This window comes from Dipodomys spectabilis, unplaced genomic scaffold (assembly GCF_019054845.1).
Source record: "Dipodomys spectabilis isolate Male_0828 unplaced genomic scaffold, ASM1905484v1 ptg000018l, whole genome shotgun sequence".
Classification (NCBI taxonomy): domain Eukaryota; kingdom Metazoa; phylum Chordata; class Mammalia; order Rodentia; family Heteromyidae; genus Dipodomys; species Dipodomys spectabilis.
The window spans coordinates 16,469,262-16,488,568 of NW_024870695.1; the positions used below are offsets into that span (position 1 = coordinate 16,469,262).

General features: G+C 52.0%; 2 protein-coding genes across 2 annotated transcripts in view; one reads left to right on the forward strand and one right to left on the reverse strand.

The window, feature by feature from the left end:
• Nucleotides 1–17,980, forward strand: part of Sgca (sarcoglycan alpha) — a 28,532-nt gene extending 10,552 nt beyond the window's left edge. Inside the window, exons 2-10 of the mRNA XM_042670766.1 lie at nt 6,791–6,954; nt 7,047–7,201; nt 7,459–7,531; nt 7,869–8,067; nt 8,667–8,829; nt 9,815–10,023; nt 10,196–10,222; nt 17,159–17,351; nt 17,817–17,980. Coding sequence (XP_042526700.1) covers nt 6,791–6,954; nt 7,047–7,201; nt 7,459–7,531; nt 7,869–8,067; nt 8,667–8,829; nt 9,815–10,023; nt 10,196–10,222; nt 17,159–17,339 — 1,171 coding nt within the window. The 3' untranslated portion in view covers nt 17,340–17,351; nt 17,817–17,980. The remainder of the gene's footprint in view (nt 1–6,790; nt 6,955–7,046; nt 7,202–7,458; nt 7,532–7,868; nt 8,068–8,666; nt 8,830–9,814; nt 10,024–10,195; nt 10,223–17,158; nt 17,352–17,816) is intronic.
• Nucleotides 10,863–11,390, reverse strand: LOC122103530 (spermatid-specific linker histone H1-like protein). The gene has a single exon (XM_042674138.1). The coding sequence runs from the start codon at nt 11,388–11,390 to the stop codon at nt 10,863–10,865; it is 528 nt and encodes a 175-aa protein (XP_042530072.1).
• Nucleotides 17,981–19,307: the final 1,327 nt, after the last annotated feature.

Consider the following 19,307-nt stretch of genomic DNA (forward strand, 5'->3'; position numbering starts at 1 on the left):
TCAGACGTTCAAGAAGCTCCTGAGATGGCTGAAGTCCACCTAATAGAAGGAAAGGCAGGGCGGGGGAAGAGATTTTGGGTCGATCTAGGTCTTCAGGCTGGTGCCCCCAAACGTCTGCGGGGTTGTGGGGGGGGGGTGCGGGGAGGTGTCAGGAAAATGTCCTTGGGAGTTCAGAGGATTGACACGGATGATGGGCGGGTGAGGGAGGGGTGGGAAGCCACCATTAGGTCCAAGCCCCGGTCTCCACGCATGCTTCCCCATAAGGAAGCACATCCTCAGATATGGGAGAGGAGGAGGATGGGCGCTCGCGGCCTTGGGTGCCTTTCCCGAGTCGCCCCCTCCAACCGCCGCGCCCAATGCGCATGCTCCGACATGAAGCTTTTCCCCCTCCCCTCCCTCCCCCCCCCCCCCCCCCCCGCCCTTCTCCTCCCCAAGCCGAGGCGGAGCACATCTGGCTCTCCCGAGACCGATCCGCCCCCAAACTGCGCAGGCGCAGGGCCGGATTGACGCTAGTGACGCGCCCTCTGGTGGTTGATTGTCGGAGTTTCACCTTTTGTTGTGCTGGGGGCGGCGTAGAGGATGGGGGAGAAAGATGTGGGTGGAGTCTGGGCGGCAGATGGGAGATTCAGATCACAATGAGGAGAATGGCTTTCCTTTGTCCCTCAAGACAACGAGTTATCTCCATTTTTAGATACAGACAGAGGAAATATGGCCCTCTGGGAGATAGAGACTAAGGGAGATTGGTTCTTGGGAGACCGAAGTGGAATGAGAGATAAAGAGGCAATAATGCCTGTCTGTTGGTCTGTCTGCCTGCCTGCCTGTATGCATTCATCAAACAGTCCCTAAGATGCGAAGAGAGGGAATAGGAAGCTAGGAAAATAGATGTAGATGACAAGGAATGGAGGACAGAGCCCAGGTAGCCAAGGTCTGGGCTGGGTCGCAGGAGAAGCTAAGGCGAGGGAAACTTTTACTGAGCTTACAAGGTCAAGGTTGAACGGGACAAGAATGAAAAGATCTGATCCTCCAGTCCCTGACCCCATACTCCTATTGGTGAGGAGGACTACAGAAAGAGCTGAAGACTAGACTTTGTGACATCAGGAGGGTGATGTGGGGGTGCTCCTTGCAATGGATTAAAGCAGTCAAGTATGGTTAAACCATGCATTTACGATTAGACTACCAGGAGAAATGGGGCACTAACTGATCACGGTTTGGAGGACACTGGAAAACCAACGCATTAAAATAATCAACCCACGAAAATAAATATTTGTTTTGAGATTTTTATTAATGAAAATTAACTGTACAAAGGGATTTCACAGTAATATTTGCATACATGCACATCATGTAATTTAATCAAATTTACCCTATCTATATTATTCTTTTTCTTTCTGTCCCTTCATCCTTCCCCTTCTAATTTTTTTTTCAGTAGTGTTGGGGTTCAAACTCAAGGCCCTGCACTTGCTCTGCCACTCAAACCATACTTCTAACCCCTTATTTTGAAACTGTACATACTGGGAAAAAAAACCATTTACTCTGTTTTTCCTTTATGAATTGTGCAACTTGGTAACCAGATCATGAGTGAAAGTCCGTTTCTCCAGGTAGGAAAATTCCACTTAATAAAGGAGTGAGGAGGTTTGAATATCACCACTTCTTGCTGAGGAAAATTGAACCTAAATCTGACCAGCCCTTTAGATCTAGCTGCAGGAGATAACCATCCACAGAAAATACCACTTACACAAAGTGTGGAGGAACACACAGACTAGAGCCTGGAAATCAGCAATCCAAACTATGGAAACTGCAAAACAGATCTGGTTCCTAACAGGAAAGAGAGACAGAAAGGAAAGAAGGGGAGGGAGGGAGAGAAGGACAAGAAGTAACTATAGAGGAGGCTGAGGAAGAAGGATTGCTTGAGCCCAAGGACTGAAGGATAATCTAGGTAACAATGTGAGGTACTTCCCCTTCCCCCGCCCCTTTTGGTGGTGTGAGGGTTTGAACTCAGAACCTGGCACTTGAGCCATATCTCCAGTCTTTTCTACTTGAGTTCTTTTTCAAAGTCTTGCCCTGATGTCCAGGCTGGTATGAACTAGCTGGTTAGCTAGGATGACAGGTGTAAACCATCATGCCCAGGTTTTATTGAGCTAGATGGATGCCTTACCAAGTTGTTGCCTAGGCCGGCCTTGAATCTGAATCCTCTGATCTCTACTTCCTGAGTAGTCATGATTACAGGCATGAGCCATTGCATTCAGCCAAAGCCTCATTTCTTTTAAAACTATTTTTGTTATTATAAAGGTGATGGATAGAAGTGTCACAGTTACTTAAGCCAGGTACGAAGTATATTTCTTTTTGGACAATGTTACCCCTTCCCTCACACTCTTCTTTTCCATTCCCACTCACAAGTTGTATGGTTCATTTTCAACATAGTGTCTAGTGAGTACCGCTGCTACGTTTGTTTACCCTTTGTCCCTCCATTTCTATGTAAGGCCTCATTTTTTTTTTTTTTTTGGCCAGTCCTGGGCTTGAACTCAGGGCCTGGGCTGTGAGCCCAAGCTTTTGCACAAGGCTAGCGCTCTACCACTTAAGCTACAGTGCCACTTCTAGCTTTTTCTGTTTATGGGGTATTGAGGAATTGAACCCAGGGCTTTATGCATGCTAAGCAAAGCACTCTACCACTAAACCACATTCCTAGCCCAAGGCCTCATTTCTTTAAAGAGATTTGAACATTGGACTTTTTTTTTTTTTCTAGTTTTTTTCTTTTTGTTTTTGTGTTTTGTCAGTCCTTGGGCTTGAACTCTGGGCCTATGCGCTGTCCCTCAGCTCTTCAGCTCGAAGTGAGTGTTCTACCACTTGACCTACCAGGCCATTTCCCATTTTCTGGTGGTTTATTGGATATAGGAGTCTGACAGACTTTCCTGCCTGGGCTGGCTTTGAACCGTGATCCTCAGATATCAGCCTCCTGAATAGCTAGGATTACAGGCATGAGCCACTGGCACCCAGCTCTAGTTTTAAATATAGAAGGCTTCAAGAACTTGCATGTTCTCCTTGCGCAGGAGGCACATTGGTCTTCTCTGTCTGGTTCCAGTGTCAGTCAACATGTAGTTGATGTAAACACTGAACACTGGAAGTTTGATATTAAAGCGTTAGTGGTGATGTTAATTGATTATGTTTTGTGGTTTATGTTCTTAGGAGCCACTGACTCATTGACTCCAGGGCCCCTTCCTCTCCCCTCTATCTCTGAGGAAGGCAGAGATGCCAAGGTTATTCCAGGACACACACCTGCCTGAGAGCCCTGCTGGATGCTGACTCTGGAATTTGGTGGCTCTCCTAGGAGAGATAGGATGGTCAGGTGAGGAGATAGAGAGAAAGGGTGGGTGAGGGGATGTGGAGAGGAAGGAGACAGAGAAGGGAGGGGCCAACTGGCTCACTGGAGTCCAGGGCCACTGTGACATTGTAAGATGAAATTAAATGGGAACGGTATAGATCAAACTAGTTTGTCCAGGGGTTGATAATTGTGGAAGTTGGGCAGTGGATACATAGGAAGGAGCTCATTATTTCCATCTGTATGTTTTCCAAAAGCTCCAAAGTTGTGTTTTTGATTTTTTTTTTTTTTGTTTTCTTTTTTGGTGCCATTACTGGGGCTTGAACTCAGGGCCACACTTTGTCTTAGCTTTTTTTCTAAGACTGGTGCTCTATATCTCTCAAGCCACAGCTCCACTTCCAGCTTTTTGGTGGTTAACTGGAGATAAGAGTCTCAGGGACTTTCCTGCCTAGGCTGGCTTCAAGCTGCCAGATCCTCAGATGCCAGCCTCCTGAGTAGCTAGGATTATAGGCGTGAACTCAAGGTGGTAGCCCACACAGCTCCCAAGTAGGGAGATCCTTTGGTGACCTAGGAGCCTGTGGCTACCTTTTGGGGACTCCAGCTGCCTCCTGGGACAACCCTTGGCTCTCCTGATAGGGATGGTGTTGGGGAGGATCAGAGGGGAAGTGATTGCTGACTTTCTGTAGAGGGAGGGATGGTCTTTGTTGGCCTGGTAACACTGGATGCCCAAATGCTGCCTGGTTAGGGCTGAGAGTATGAGTGGGTGGCTCCAAAAATAGCAGAGGAGGCAGCTGAGGGACAAAGGGAGTCACATGAACAAGCTCCGGGGCTGGGCTGGGGCAGCTGCCGCTGGGACATCAACTCTCCTGTCTCCAGAGCCTCTTCCTGGCCTCTGTCTCTGAGAAGGTAGAGAGATGCTAAGATTTTTCCAGGACACACACCTGTCGGAGAGCCTGTCTGAGACAGGAAGGGACAAGGACTACAAAACCTGCCATCTGTCACCCCACAGCCCAAACGTGCAGGCCCATAGCCTCAAGCACTTAGGCCTGACTTATATCAGGTGGTAGATGTCCTTGCTGGGGAAGTTGGTTGTGGGATGGGATGGGTGAGGTGCAGCAAGGACTGGAATGGCTGTCTGGAATACTGGTTGCTATGGTGGCACTGCTGACTTCTCTGGGCACACGGAACGACGGCCCCTGTCCCTGTTCTGAATGGGAGGTCCTGGGAGAGAAGAGCACTAGTCTCCGGCACACCTGGACAAATACACCAGTGGTTGTCATTGGGGTCAATGCCTTCCATTCACAGGCAGTCAGCAGCAGCACGGTTATACCCCATTTCAACCCTCTGTGAAATGGGGACAAAAGTAATACTTGCCTCATGAAACAGCCGTGGGGGTGGAGTGGGTTAATCTACATAAATAAATGAGCCCTTGAGCCCAGCAGCAGGCTGGACAGCTGTCCCTGCTCACTAGCAGACATGGGCGGGGTTTGCACATCTCTGCATCTTTAGCACCTGGAACCAGGTAGGAGTTCTGCACACAACATCATCAGTTGATGATCAAGGCCTGGAAAAGGCAGCACTGTCCACATAGCTGGTGGTGGTGGTGGAAACAGAGGCCTACAGAGACCAAGTGACTCACTCCAGGCCACGCCTCCAGGAAGCTTCAGAGTGGGGGGTTTGTGTTGGGCCTGCAAGCCTCCCAGCCTGTGCTGTTGCCCCCAGCAGGGAGAGCCAGGGAGGGCAGCACTCCATTCACCTACCCTCACCTGGCCAGCCCCATCAGGGCTGCCTCCGCCTAGATCTACCCAGGGGGATGCTTGGCTGAGGCTCAAACTGGGGGAACAGCTACCTCCATTTGTTAAGGAAGCAGTCACCCAGCCCTCTCCACCTAATAGGTGCTGGGCTGGGTGCCCAGATGCAGAGATAGGAAGGTAGGAAGATCCTAGTCTCTGAGGAGCTCAGAGCATGCCTACCACTGCTGTTGTGAGGCTGGGTTGGCTCAGGGTTGTGTGCAGAGGCTACAACATACCTGGCAGACCCAGGAGGAAAGGGAGTAGAAAGGGTTTGGAGAGACAGACCTGGGAAGACTTGTGAAGGGGTTGTTTTTTGCTTTCCTGCAGGCAGAGCAGGAAAATGGGGACCAGGCAGGAAGAGAACTCCAGGCAGAGGGAACACAATTCTTTAAAAGAAAGCATAACAAGCAGGGGAAGCCTAGGAATGGTGTGTGTGTGTGTGTGTGTGTGTGTGTGTGTGTGTGTGTGTGTGTGTGTGTGTGTGTGTGTGTGTGTGGTGGGAGGATATATAAGGGAGTACTAAAGATAGGAGGAGTAGCCCATCAAGGGGCTGGGAATGTGGCTTAGTGGTAGAGCGCTTGCCTAGCATGCATGAAGCCCTGGGTTTGATTCTTCAGTACCACATAAACAGAAAAAGCTGGAAGTGGCGCTGTGGCTCAAGTGGAAGAACGCTAGCCTTGAGCAAAAAGAAGCTCAGGGACAGTGCCCAGGCCGAGTTCAAGCCCCAGGACTGGCAAAAACTAAAAACAAAAAACAGAAAGCCATCAACTGAGGATGAACTGGGAACTTACAGGAAGTGGGAGACCTTAGGATTTTAGGGCTGGTCCAGGGAGGTTAATCATTAGGAAAATGTTCTCTGCACCAGAGAATGGCAGTACACACCTATAATCCCAGCTCTTGGGAGGTTAAGGCTTGTGAGCTGGAAGCCAGCCTGGGCTGGGCTATATAGTAAGACCCTGTCTTACACACACACACACACACACACACACACACACACTGTATGAGAACAGTGCTACCCCAGATTCAGTGCCTTTGGGGGAGGGGAAGGGAGAGGGCCCTGCTGGCCAAGGCTGGGCCCCAGCTGCTCTGGGACACCTCCCCCTCCTGTCCCTCCCTCCTTCCTCCCTGCTCCTGTCTCTGTCACTCACCAAGGCCAGCAGGGCTGGACAGCCATGGCAGCAGCACTTATGTGGATTCCTCTGCTTGTGGGCAAGTTGGGGGTCTTCTTTAGGGAGCTGTCAGGACGGAGAGAGTTGAGGGAAGATGAGGTGGAAGAATGGGTGGGAAGAATGTGGGGTGAGGTAGGGCCTGAAGTCTTTGGGGGTGGTCAATGTCCAGGCAGCCAAGGATTCAGGGACTGGGCACTAGGTTCTGGGGTGTGGAGGTTGGGAGCCCTGAGGGTGTATATATCTTAGGGCTGGGGTGGGCTGGACTGCACAGGCCTAGAGGGTCCTGTGCCCGGGCTCTTTAATGGGCCGGCTTGGACACTGCTTCTATGAGGCCTGGGCTAAATCTGGACTTGAGGGGGAGGAGGAGGGAGCTGGGCAAGTCCTTGTTACTCCATTCCTGGGCAGGCCTGGTTCCGCTGCTCCATAGATCAAGGAAGGCAGATGTGTGGGAGATTGGGGTTCTTCCAGACTTTTTAGGATCACAGGGCACTTAGTATACAATGGTGCTTACCCAGAACTGAGGCTGCCTATGTGTTTGGACCTTGTGGGGTCCCTCTAGGTTTCTTGGCAGGATTAGGGGGTGCTGAGGCCCAGCAGACCACTCTACACCCACTTGTGGGCCGTTTCTTTGTGCATACCTTGGACCCTGCCACCTTCCTGCGCCTTCCGGAGCACGTTGGTGAGGGGCCCGAGGGACCGGCGGGTGTCAGGGGAGGGGGGGGCGCATGCTTTGTCCTTTCAGATGCCAATCCCATCTTCTGTCTTCACCAGCCGTCCCACCCACCGTGCGAATCACCTACCATGCCCACCTCCAGGGACATCCTGACCTGCCCCGTTGGCTCCGCTACACCCAGCGCAGCCCCTACAATCCTGGCTTCCTCTACGGCACCGCCACCCCAGAAGATCGGGGGCACCAAGTCATAGAGGTGCCGGCAGGGACCCTCGGAGACCCCCAGAGGGCTGGTCACTGTGGCCTCCTCATAGCAGGCCTGTTAGGGGCACTGGGTGCTCCTGCACGTTCACTGGGCATTCATTTACATGTAATTTGCATATCCCTGCTTTACCAAGGGTGCTTTCTGTCAGAGCCCCCCTGCTACTCCTTCCCCCCTTTCTCCTCCCCCCCCCCCCACTTAAGAGCTTTCCCTTAATCCCACTGCTGTACGCTCTTCCCACATCCCCCCAGGTCACAGCCTATAATCGGGACAGCTTCGACACCACTAGGCAGAGGCTGGTGCTGATAATTGGTGACCCAGAAGGTACCCCCAATCCTGCTCCCCCCTTCTCCATCAGTGCTAGTCCCTTGGAAGGGAGAGGCTTGGGGAGCAGCGGGACATGACATTGGTGGTTTTTAGGGAACAAGCCCTGGACTGGGGCTCGTGTCTGGCTGGGTTTCTGTCTCTGTACCAACTGAAATAGGGACCTGGGCAAGTCACCAAGGGTGCTGCACGTGTTGGGGAAAAGCATTTGGGGCCTGTGGTGTATCTGTATGTGGTATTGGGGGACTTGGAGAAGAAGAGCTTGGGGAAGGCTAAGGAAAGATCTAGAGGGCAGAGAGGGGACCTGGTGCAGCCAAGTGTCTCCCTGGCCCTTCAGGCCCCCGGCTCCCCTACCACGCGGAGTTCCTGGTGCGCAGCCATGACGTGGAGGAGGTGCTGCCCTCCACACCTGCCAACCGCTTCCTCACAGCCCTGGGTGGGCTCTGGGAGCCAGGGCAGCTCCAGCTGCTCAACGTCACTTCAGCCCTGGACCGTGGGGGCCGGGTCCCTCTTCCTATCGAGGGCCGTAAGGGAGGGTAAGTGGCAACCCCGGGAGGTGGGCATAAGACAGGGGTTCCCCTAATTACAGCTGGGATTCCTCATCCTTGCCCACCCCTGTCTGTTCCTGTCACTTCCATTCAGTATTGTGAATTCAGTATTTCCTAGTCCCCCCAAGAAGGAAGTCCTAGGGCCTAAAGAATGGGGTATTGGGCAAGGCACTGGTGGCTCATACCTGGAATCCTAGCTGCTTAGGAGGCTGAGATCTGAGGATCATGGGTCAAAGCCAGCTGGAACAGGAAAGAAAATTAAGAGATAAGAGTGGTAGAGTACCAGCCTTGAGCAAAAAACAAACAAAAAAACCTACTAAGGGGCAGCACTCAGGCCCTGAGTTCAAGCCCCAGCACTGGGACACATACAATGCACAAAAAATGGAGGGATCTGGGTGGCCTCAGATCTTGGGGGAAGGAGTTTATCGCATGCCTCCCGAGCCCCATCTCCAAGCTGCCTTTCCTACCCTACCGTTAGCCCCATCTCCAAGCTGCCTTTCCTACCCTACCGTTAGCACACGCCAACACCATGGTGCCTGGTATTCTCCCTCCCCCCACTCTGCTGACAGTGGCTTCTTTGTGCCCAGGGTGTACATCAAGGTGGGCTCTGCCTCACCCTTCTCTACCTGCCTGAAGATGGTGGCGTCCCCCGATAGCCAGGCCCGCTGTGCCCAGGGCCAGCCTCCACTTCTGTCTTGCTATGACACCTTAGCACCCTACTTCCGCGTTGACTGGTGCAACGTGTCCCTGGTGAGGAGGGACCCGGGCTCCAGGGCTGAGGGTGGGTCATGTCCCCACGATGACCCCTGTACTGCTTCCCACTCTACTCGATCTCTCCCTCTGATGATCAGTCAGGGTCTCAGCATTAGTATTGAGGTACTGGCTCTTTCTCTCTCTTTCCTCTTCTCTTTCTGCCCTCTCTCCTCTCTCCCCTCTCCTGTCTCCCATTTTCCTGTCTGTCTCCCTCTCCTTACTCTCCTTTCCTCCCTTTTCCCTCCACCCCTCTCCAATCCTCTGTCTGCCCCCCCCCCCCCCCACAGAGGGGGCTGGGGAGAGGGGGGGTTGAGGAGGAAAGAGAGAAATTCTACTTTCTACCACAAGAGGTCGACAGAGTCTACAGTCCACAGGCAGGGCCTCCAGCCCTGGCTGTGTTGCCCAGCCCCATAGCTACAACCACCATCAGTCCCCACAGGTTGGTTTCCAGACTTCCCTCATGGAAGGCCGCCAGATTCTTCCTAGTAAACCTGTCTGTAACAAGGAGCGGATAGCTTTCCAAACTATAAACTCAAGAGGCCCATCACAGCTCTTGGGGATGCTGATCCCCAATCCCACACTAGGAGTGCTCTGCTTTGGGGAGATTGGCCCAGGAGTGGGGGGTGGGGTGGGGCAGGGACACTCAAGAGCTGCAGAGTCAGGGCCAGTCCCGATACCTGCCACGCTCTGGGCACTGTGTCCGCTGCACTTTTCATTCTCACAGTCACTACAGGAAGCAGGTACACCATGATCACGCTGAAACAGGCATGGAGAGGCACACCACTCCCAGGGAAGCACAAGGCTGAAGAACAGGACCTAACCATTGTATTATCTTGTCTGTCCTGGCTCCTTGTCCCGTGTTTTTCCTGCAAGGTCATCTAGGCTAGGGGAGGCAAGCAGGAGAAAACCCTGTGGCTGTGTCCCCTGGAAACTGTCCCCTGTCCCCTAGGGGACTCTGGGTCAGCCCTGGCTTTCTGTGTAGGTAGATACATCAGTACCAGAGCCCCCAGAGGAGGTGCCCACCCTAGGCGACGGGATCTTGGAGTATGACCCATTCTTCTGCCCACCCACGGAGGCCACAGATCGAGACTTTCTGACAGATGCCCTGGTCACCCTCCTGGTGCCTCTGCTGGTGGCCCTGCTGCTCACTTTGCTGCTGGCCTACATCATGTGCTGCCGGCGTGAAGGACGGTGAGGCGGGGGCAGAGGGCAGGGGACAGAGGGCAGGGGACACCAGCTGGTTCTCATTCCCAGGGACCCAGGGCCCTCAGGGAGTGGGGTTCCCAGAAGGGGAATGTAGGGTACTTTAGGCAGCCAGGGGACATTGGTGGGGGACCAATTCTCATCCTTGCTTTTTTCACAGGCTAAAGAGAGACCAGGCCACCTCTGAGTGAGTATGGAAAGGCTGGGGGTTGGGTGGGAGCCCCCCTAGACTGTCACATTGGACCCTCCAACCTCCATAAGCTACAGAGACAAGCTGCTTTCCTTTGGGAGATGGGGGTGCATGACCTCCCCGGCCTCCTGGGCAGGCTGAAGGCTGGGCCCGGGGCTGTGCTCGGAGTCATCATAAAGAGTCTTTTGTGAGCCCAGTGCTGATGCTGGCTGCTCACACCTGTAATCTAGCTACTCAGGAGGCTGAGACTTCAGAAAAAAAAAAAAAAGGTCCAAAAGGTCCCTTGTGCCATAGGTGGGTGGTGGGTCTTGAACAGAGTTAAGTAGCTGGGCACTGGCAGCCACTGGTGGCTCACACCTATAATCATAGCTACTCAGGCTGATCTGAGGATCGTGGTTCAAAGCCAGCCTGGGCAAGAAAACCTTTCCAAATCCATTTTTTTTATCCCAGCGTCCCCTACCTACCTATGGCTTTCTCCCTTCTCTGTACCCCCCCCACATCCCTCTTCCTCCCCCACACCCTGAACCCCCCAAAGATTCCAGGAGGCAGTTGTGATATAAGTCGGGCTCCTTTTATTCTCACTGCACACAGCCCGCAGCAGGTGTGGTGTGCCTGCCTCTCTGCCTGGCCTGCCTTGTTAAGTGCGGCGGCCCTTGGTTGCCCGGCGGACTCCCTTGAAAAGCTGCTTTTGGCCCTGTTTGGAGCCCACTCTTGACCTGTGCTGTCCGGAACGGCGGTGCCCAGAGCGACGCTGCCCAGACCTTCGCTGCTGGCGTCTCTTGGCCCTGATCTTCTTGGCCTGCTTCTTGCCCAGGCTGAAGGAGCCTGAGTAGCCTCTGCCAGACACCTGCTTGATCATGCCACTGTCCAGCAGCTTCTGGATCACGCACTTGAAACGCCAGGAGTTGCGAGTCATGTTGTAGCCTGTGCCTGCCACAGCCTTCTTCAGGGCGGCCAGGGACACGCGGTTGCGTAGCCCCTTGTCTGCCACAGCCCTCAGGATCACCTTCGACATGCTGGGCCTCTGATGGGCTTTGGGGAAGGTGTGAGGCCCAGGCTCACTCTTGCTAGGGGTCCCTGATGCGCTGGCCTGCCAGTTTCCACCCATGGCAGTGTTTGTGGCCGAGGGCGCCGGTGGAGCCACTGGAGAAGTGTCTTTCTGCATCTCTCCCGGGGGAAGCGGCGGGGAGTTGGGTGTCAGAACCTCCAGGGTGGTGGCTGTAAAATCTCCACTGGGTCAGTCTCGGTGGTCAGCAAGCTGTGTCCCGGCTCCCGTTGCCCTCAGAGGCTTCTTGTAAGGCTCTGGCCCACACCTCCCCTGGGTGGCCAGAGGGGCGACCGAGGATGATCACCCACTGCTGGCTTCAGCAGACTCCTGCCGTGGGCTTGGGGGGAGGCGAAGTTATCTCTGCAGTGACCTCAGGGGGCCATTGTGAGGCCACCAGAATCCTGCAAGGGTCACAGGGACCCCATTGTGCCCTCTCCTGGGAGGGGCAGACAGGAAGTAGCGGTGTGGACACCTGCTGTACCAGGTGCCCTGCAGAGAAGAGCCAGATTGGTGGGCACTTGGGTGTGCGTGCATGCACATGGCATAGCCTTGGCCCTCAGTTTTAAACCCATCGTTTGGCCCTACTATCTGGCTCTTTGTGTCTCTGGGTTACAGAATATTTTAGCCTAGCCTGTAATCCTAGCTACTTAGGAGGCTGAGATCTGGAAGACAATCATGGCCTGAATCCAGCCTAGGCAGAAATAAACAATCCATGGGACTCTATCTCCAATTAACCATCAAAAGGCTGGGCTAGAGGTGTGGCTCAAATGGTAGAGTGCCAGCTGAGCTTTCTCTCTAGAACCTGAGTTCAAGCTCTTGGACCAGAAAAATGCTCCCAAAGCATTTTAAACACCAACATGATTTTCATGAGGAATATGCTTTCCAGAGTAAACAAATAAAATTCCTTGATTTATGTAAGTCTGTCAACTTTCTAGGCAATAGTAAAAAGGGATCAGGGACGTAACTCAATGGTATAAACACCACAAAACTAAAAAAAAAAAAATCCCAAACCACAAAGCTATTTTTTTTAAATTTTACTTTCATAGACTTCATTTTTATTTTATTTTTAGAGTTCACCTCCATCACAGTCAATGCCTTTTCCTGTTAATTGCATTTTATTATTTTTGGTGGATTTTATTATTTTTGGAGGGGGTGGAGCGTGGAGCCATGCCAAATTGGTTATATCTACTGTCATTGTGAATTTTGTCTATATTTTAACAAGTATTTTCCCCACTTTGAGATCTACTGGGTCAATTTTTTTTATTTTTTTTTTGTTCCTCTTGTCAGGAAAATCTGCTTCTGCCATCCAACTGAATTTAAATAACCATTTTTTCCATCTGTCTTCATTGGTTTGGCTTTTCAGTTTTTTAATTCTTATTATTTTTGGTGCCAGTCTTAGAGCTTGAACTCAGGGCCTTAGTGCTGTCCCTGAGCTTTTTTGGTCAGGACTAGAACTCTATCACTTGAGCCACAGCTCTACTTCTGGCTTTTTGGTAGTTAATTGGAGATTAAGTCTCATAGAGCCAAGCACCAGTGGCTCTTACCTGTAATCTTAGCTACTCAGGAGGCTGAGACTGAGGATCATGGTTCAAAGCCAGCTTGGGCAGGGAAGTCCATGAGACTATTATCAGGAAACCAGAATTGGCGCTGTGGCTCAAGTGGTAGAGCACTAGCCTTGAGGTGAAGAGCTCAGGGATAGCACTCAGGCCCTGACAGACTAAAAAAAAGATTTTTCTGCCAGAGCTGGATTTTAACCTTGATCCTCCGATCTCAGCCTCCTAAGTGCATTTTTTTTTTTTTTGTCAGTTGTGGGGCTTAAACTCTGGGTCTGGGCGCTGTCCCTCAGCTCTTCAACTCAAGGCTAGAGCCACAGCACCACTTCCAGCTTTTTCTGCTATGTGGTGCTGAGGAATCAAACCCAGGGCCTCATGCATGCAAGGCAAACACTCTACCACGGAGCCACCTTCCCAGCCCTTAGTGCATTATTATTATTATTATTATTTTGTCAGTCATAGGGCTTGAATTCTGGGCCTGGGCGCTGTCCCTCAGCTCTTTAGCTTAAGGCTAGCGCTCTACCTCTTGAGCCACAGTGCCACTTCCCGTTTTCTGAGTGGTTTATTGGAGATAAGAGACTCACGGAGTTTACTGCCCGGGCTGGCTTTGAACCGTGATCCTCACATCTCAGCCTCCTGAGTAGCTAGAATTAGAGGTATGAGCCACCAACACCCAGCAGTGCATTGATTTTTTATTTTTTTTGGGTCTGGTCGTGGAGCCTGAACTCTGGGGCCTGGGCGCTGTCCCTCAGCTCTTCATCTCAAGAGTAGCACTCTACCACTTGAGCCACAGTACCACTTCTGGCTTTTTTTCCCCTTCTTTTTGCTTATGTGGTGCTAAGGAATCGAACCCAAGGCCTCATGCATGCAAGGCAAACACTCTACCACTGAGCCACCTTCCCAGCCCTAGTGCATTGATTTTTAAAGGTAATTATTTGTTTCCCATGTTGGAGATCAAACCTAGGGCCTCATGCACGTGAGGCAAGAACTCTACCACTGTTATACCTCAGCCCTCTGTGTCTGCCATCTTTGAAATTAGCCATAAGTTGTGGTTCTGCAGCTTGTGTATCGCCTATATCAATTTAACTGTTCACAAGTTCTTCCAGGCCCCAGAGACACTATCCTATGACCTGTGTGCCAGACCCAGTGCATTCAGTTTGTGGTGGAGTAGGAGGTGGCTGAGATCTAGGTCACATGTGTGTGTATTTGTGTATATGTGTGTGTTTGGGCATGTAAGAACTCCCACCCGTTCTTCTGTTGCCTATGGGAAAAGGCACCCGGAGGTCTGGGGTCTGCTCCTGCTCCAGGGTGTTTTCCCATCTGGATCTGGGTGTGGGACCTGGAGTGAAGTAGGCCACTGACTAAAGCCTTTCCTGCTGGGGTTCTCACCTGCCTGGCTGGCTCCACCCCTTGCCCTCCTCCCTCCTCAGTCTCCTGCTGCTGAGGAGTGCAAAACTATGGTTTTGGGTATCTCATTTTGCCAAATTTCAGACTCATGGCTTTGTCTTGATCTTCCTCTGACTTTTAGATGGCAACTCTAAGACACCTGTCTTCCCTCAGCCAGAGGGTGCCCGGTGTTCAGCCGCACTCCCCAGCGAGAGTGGTCCATTCTGCACGAGGCTGAAAGTCTTTGCGTAGTCTCTCCTTTCAGGTGCTCACTGGATCCTGTGTCCAGTGAGTGAGACTTGAACATGGTGGAGAACACTTCCCCACACCGGATTCCTAACTGAGTGGCAAGTGGGGTGGCTTTGGCCTGCATGGGGCGAGGGGGTGCTAAGAATAACAATGTCCTAAGAACAGCAATTTCTGCTGTTCATGAAGGGAAGTCTCTGCTCTGTCTGACCTGTCTCAAGTTCCCCTGGAGGCCAAGTTCATTGTGGGGATTGTTACAGGAAAATAACCTCAAGTATTGTCATAGCAGCTGCAAGCATCCTATAATAATAGCTACTAGCAGGGCTGGGAAGGTGGCTCAGTGGCAGAGCGCTTGCCTTGCATGCATAAGGCCCTGGGTTCAATTCCTCAGCACCACATAAGCAGAAAAAGCCAGAAATGGTGCTGTGGCTCGAGTGGTAGAGTGCTCGCCTTGAGCTGAAGAACTGAGGGACAGCGCCCAGGCCCGGAGTTCAGGCCCCACGACCGGCAAAAAAAAAAATAAAAATAAAAATAACTACTAGAATAGGGCTGGTGGCTCAGAGGTGCCTGTAAATCCTAGCTACTTAGGAGGCCGAGATCTGAGGATTATGGTTTAAAGCCAGCCCAGACAGGAAACCCCAGGAGACTTATCTCCAATTAACCACAAAAGGCTAACTGTGGAACTGTGGCTCAAGTGGTAAAACACCAGCCTTGAGTGAAAAGGCCAAGTGAGAGTGTGAGGTCCTGAGTTCAAGACTCAGTACTGGCACACACAAAAAATAATAGGGCTGGGAAGGTGGCTCAAGGGTAGAGTGCTCGCCTTGCATGCATGAGACCCTGGGTTCTATTCCTCAGCACCACATAACTAGAAAAAGCTGGAAGTGGTGCAAGCACTAGCCTTGAGCTGAAGAGCCGAAGGACAGCGTCCAGACCTAGAGTTCAAGCCCCATGGTCGACAAAGAAAAAAAAAAAAGCTACTGCTGGCTATAAGCTGGACCAGGAGGCTCTCTAAGTGCTTTTTTCCTAGATTAACCTTTAATTCATGCAACTGCATTACAAGTGAGGACACAACGGCACAGAGAGGTTAAGTAATTTACCTAAGGTCACAGAGCCATAAACAGCAGAATGCAGATTCAAGCCCAAAGCAAGTCCTCATCCTTCGCTCTGATACCTGATGTTCTGAGAGGACTCAAGCTCATCCATGGACAATGGGAGCAAGTCCATGAGGATGTCACCTGTGAACACAGCTGAGCCTCCTGAAGGAGACCAGGAGCTGGAGCTCAGGAAGAATGTTCTGAAGGGTGGGACCACTCATTAGAGTGTTCCATGCCACTGGCAGTGGAGCGTCAGGCTAGCTTTTAGAAACTCTGGTCTGAAACAGAGAAAAGAGACAAAAGCAAATGTTCAGGAGAGGCTAGGACGAAAGGAGCATGGGACAGGTCCAAGGAGCCAAACAATGAGATGCCCAAGGGCTGTGGGGAGGCTGTAATGCGAGGAGAGGCAGCCTGGGCAAAAGTTGGGAGGCCAGAGAAGGTCAAGAATAAAGGTGGTATTAAGAGAGGGGCTGGCTGGGTGCTGGTGACTCACGCCTGTAATCCTAGCTCCTCAGGAGGCTGAGATCTGAGGATCACGGTTCGAAGACAGCCCAGGTAGAAAAATCTGTAAGACTCTTATCCCCAATTAATTACCAGAAAACTGGAAGTGGTACTATGGCTCAAGTGGTAGAGCACTAGCTTTGAGTTAAAGAGCTGAGGGACAGCACCCAGGCCAGAGTTCAAGCCCTATGACTGACCAAAAAAAAAAAAAAAAAAGGGAGGGGCTGGGTGCTTGATGCTCAGTGTTTGGAGTTGGTACCGAGAGGAGAGCTGAGTGCTAGAAGCTCAGTGCTTGGAATTGGTGCTGAGGGAGGAGCTAAGTGCTGGATGCTTGGTATTTAGAATTTCTGAGAGAGAAGCTGAGTGCAATGCTCAGTGCTTGGAGTTGGTACTGAGAGAAGAACTGAGTGCTAGCTGCTCAGTTCTTGGAACTGGTACTAAGAAAAGAGCTGGGTACTAGGTGCTTAGTGTTTGGAGTTGGTTCTGAGAGAAGAGTTGGGTGCTGGATGCTTAGTGTTTGGAGTTTCTGAGAGAGGAGCTGAGTGTAATGCTGAGTGCTTGGAGTTAGTTCTGAGCAAGTGCTAGATGCTCAGTGCTTGGGTTGGTACCAAGAGCTGAGTGCTCCATGCTAGGTGCTTGCGGTGTTTGAGAGAAGAACTGAGTGTGCAATGCTTGGTGCTTGGAGTTGGTACTGAGAGAGAGGCTGAGTGCTGGAAGAGAGCCATCAGACTCTAACAACAGGCTCTGAAGCCCAGCAGCGTGTGTCCACTGTGGGTATGTGTTCACATCTCAGCATCTCCTGAGCATTCACCCCAGGATGACCCCTGCTCTGCACCCCAAGCCGCATCGGTTCATTGAATCTTCACATCAGTCTAGGAGGCAGGCCTGGCCGCCCTCACTTGAGGAAACCGAGGCAGCTTGCTGAGGACATACAGCTCTGAGCCCAGGCTGTCTGCACCTAGGGCCTGTGATCAGTCATGGGACACGAGCAGGCCCTGTGGGATTTCCTGAGGGTTCCCTGTCCCCATATGGTATATTTGGGTCCTAGACCCTAGGGGATGACTCTGAGAGCTGCTGACACCTGCCATCTGCCCTCTGCCCTCAGCATCCAGATGATCCACCACTTCACCATTCATGGGAACACGGAGGAGCTGAGGCAGATGGCGGCCAGCCGTGAGGTTCCCCGGCCTCTTTCCACCCTGCCCATGTTCAATGTGCGCACGGGCGAGCGGCTGCCTCCCCGCGTGGACAGTGCCCAGGTGCCCCTCATCCTGGACCAGCACTGATGTCCCTGCCAGGTAGGTCTGTATGGGTGTGCCAGGCTTGTAGCTGGACATGGGCAGTCACCTCCTCAAGGCTGGGGCAGGTGATGGGCTAGAAGGGGAAGGGGCACACAGACCTATCTGCCCTGTGAGAGCACTCAAAAGTCTGGGGCCGGGCGATGGTGCTCACACCCATAATCCTAGCTACTCAGGAGGCTGAGATCTGAGGATTACAGTTCAAAGCCAGCTGGGACACAAAAGTCCACGAGACTCTTAGAACCAATTAACCCCTCCAAAAAAAAAAAAAAAAGGCCAGAAATGGGGCTATGGCTCAAATAGTAGAGCACTAGTCTTGTGCAAAAGAAGCTCAAGGACAGTACCCAGGCCCTGAGTTCAAATCCCAGGACAGGCCCTGAGATCAGGTTCCCACAGGGGAGGGGAAGGAAGACAGGGACAAGAGTATCTAGCTCCCTCAGTCTTTCCTTCCTTCCATCCTTCCAGCCCAGGCCTCTCCCTCCAGACAGCTGCTGATCTGCCAGTCCTGGCCTCTCCTTTCAGACAATACTGACCTGTAGATTCTGGCTTCTGGACCACTTGAACCTCAGACACTGTACAACAGAGGGATAGGGTGGGGAGGAGGGAGGTGATGGTGTTTGGAGTCAAGATCCTGGAATAAACAAATATCTACAGCTCTTCTCTGTACCTTCCTCTCCTAGCAGCCTTCCCAGATCCTCACTGCCTCCATGCCTCCTGCCTTCTGGGAGTCCCCAAAAGGGGTTTCTAGCTTGTCCTTGGGCTCATGGAAATTTGCTGTTTCCTTAGATTCTCTCCCATGAACATGACAACGAGAGATGGCTGGATGATCATTATCTTTTTTGTTATTGCTGGTACTAGGGCTCGAACTTAGGACCTCACACTCTTGTTTGGCCATTTCATACAAGGCTAGCTAGCTCTACCACTTGAGCCACAGTGCCACTTCCAGCTTTTTCTGCTTATGTGGTACTGAGGAATCGAACCCAGGGCCTCATGCATGCAAGGCAAGCGCTCTACCACTGAGCCACCTTCCCAGCCCTCATCTCCGTTTTCTAGGCAAAGAAAGTGAGGTCTCTGGAGAGTAAATGATGGACCTAAGATCACAGAGTAAGCACAGAGCTTGGACTGCAGCCTTGCAGCCTAGCATTGTCTTCCAGATGGCTGAGGCTGAGGGATTATGTGAAGCCCAAGACCCAGGCTCTTCCCTGGAGATTTAATGATACTGCTGAGATTCCTGTACAGGATGAGTCCCTTTACATGCGGTGTTAGGAGAAGACCCACCTAAGATCTGGAAAGAGCTTAGAAGGCAGGACTGAATTCTTGCTCCCCTCCTAGTGGCTCCTTCAGAGACCGGGCAGAGGCCTAGATGCTCTGCCAGCCTAGGCAGCTTGTTGAGATGAATGTCGCCAGTGTGGCCGGGAAAGTGCATCACAGCCAGGAATTGTTTTGCTAGGTGGCTACAACCACAGTTGGCCGGCTCAGCCCTTGCTTGCTGTCATCTGTGTCACATCCAACCTCACATTGTACCTCTTCTGTTTGAGGACAGGCCAGGATGAGCTGGGAGGCAACCCATAAAAGAGGGTAACGGGCTGGGCTCCCATCTGTAATCCTAGCTACTCAGAAGGCTGAGATCTAAGGATCCTGATTCAAAGCCAGCCCGGGCAAGAAAGTCTGTGAGATTCTTATCACCAATTAACTACCAGAAATTTGGAAATGGAGCTGTGGCTCAAAGGGGTAGAGGACTAGTCTGGAGTGAAAAAGCTCAGGGACAGAGCCTAGGCCTGGAGTTCAAACTCCACAACCAACCTTCCCCCCCCTAAATGAGGATGACTGAGGATCAAGGTCACAGGGCCCAGGTAGGGGCCTAGGGAGCAGCTCAAAGAGAATCCAAACAAGGGCCTGTCACCACCTCCCTCAGCTCTTCCCTGCTGGGATCCCACAGTCCCTCAAACCCACAAA

What these genes read in the sequence shown, in the direction of transcription:
- LOC122103530 (XM_042674138.1), bottom strand. Translation starts at nt 11,390, where the DNA reads ATGCAGAAAGACACTTCTCCAGTGGCTCCACCGGCGCCCTCGGCCACA.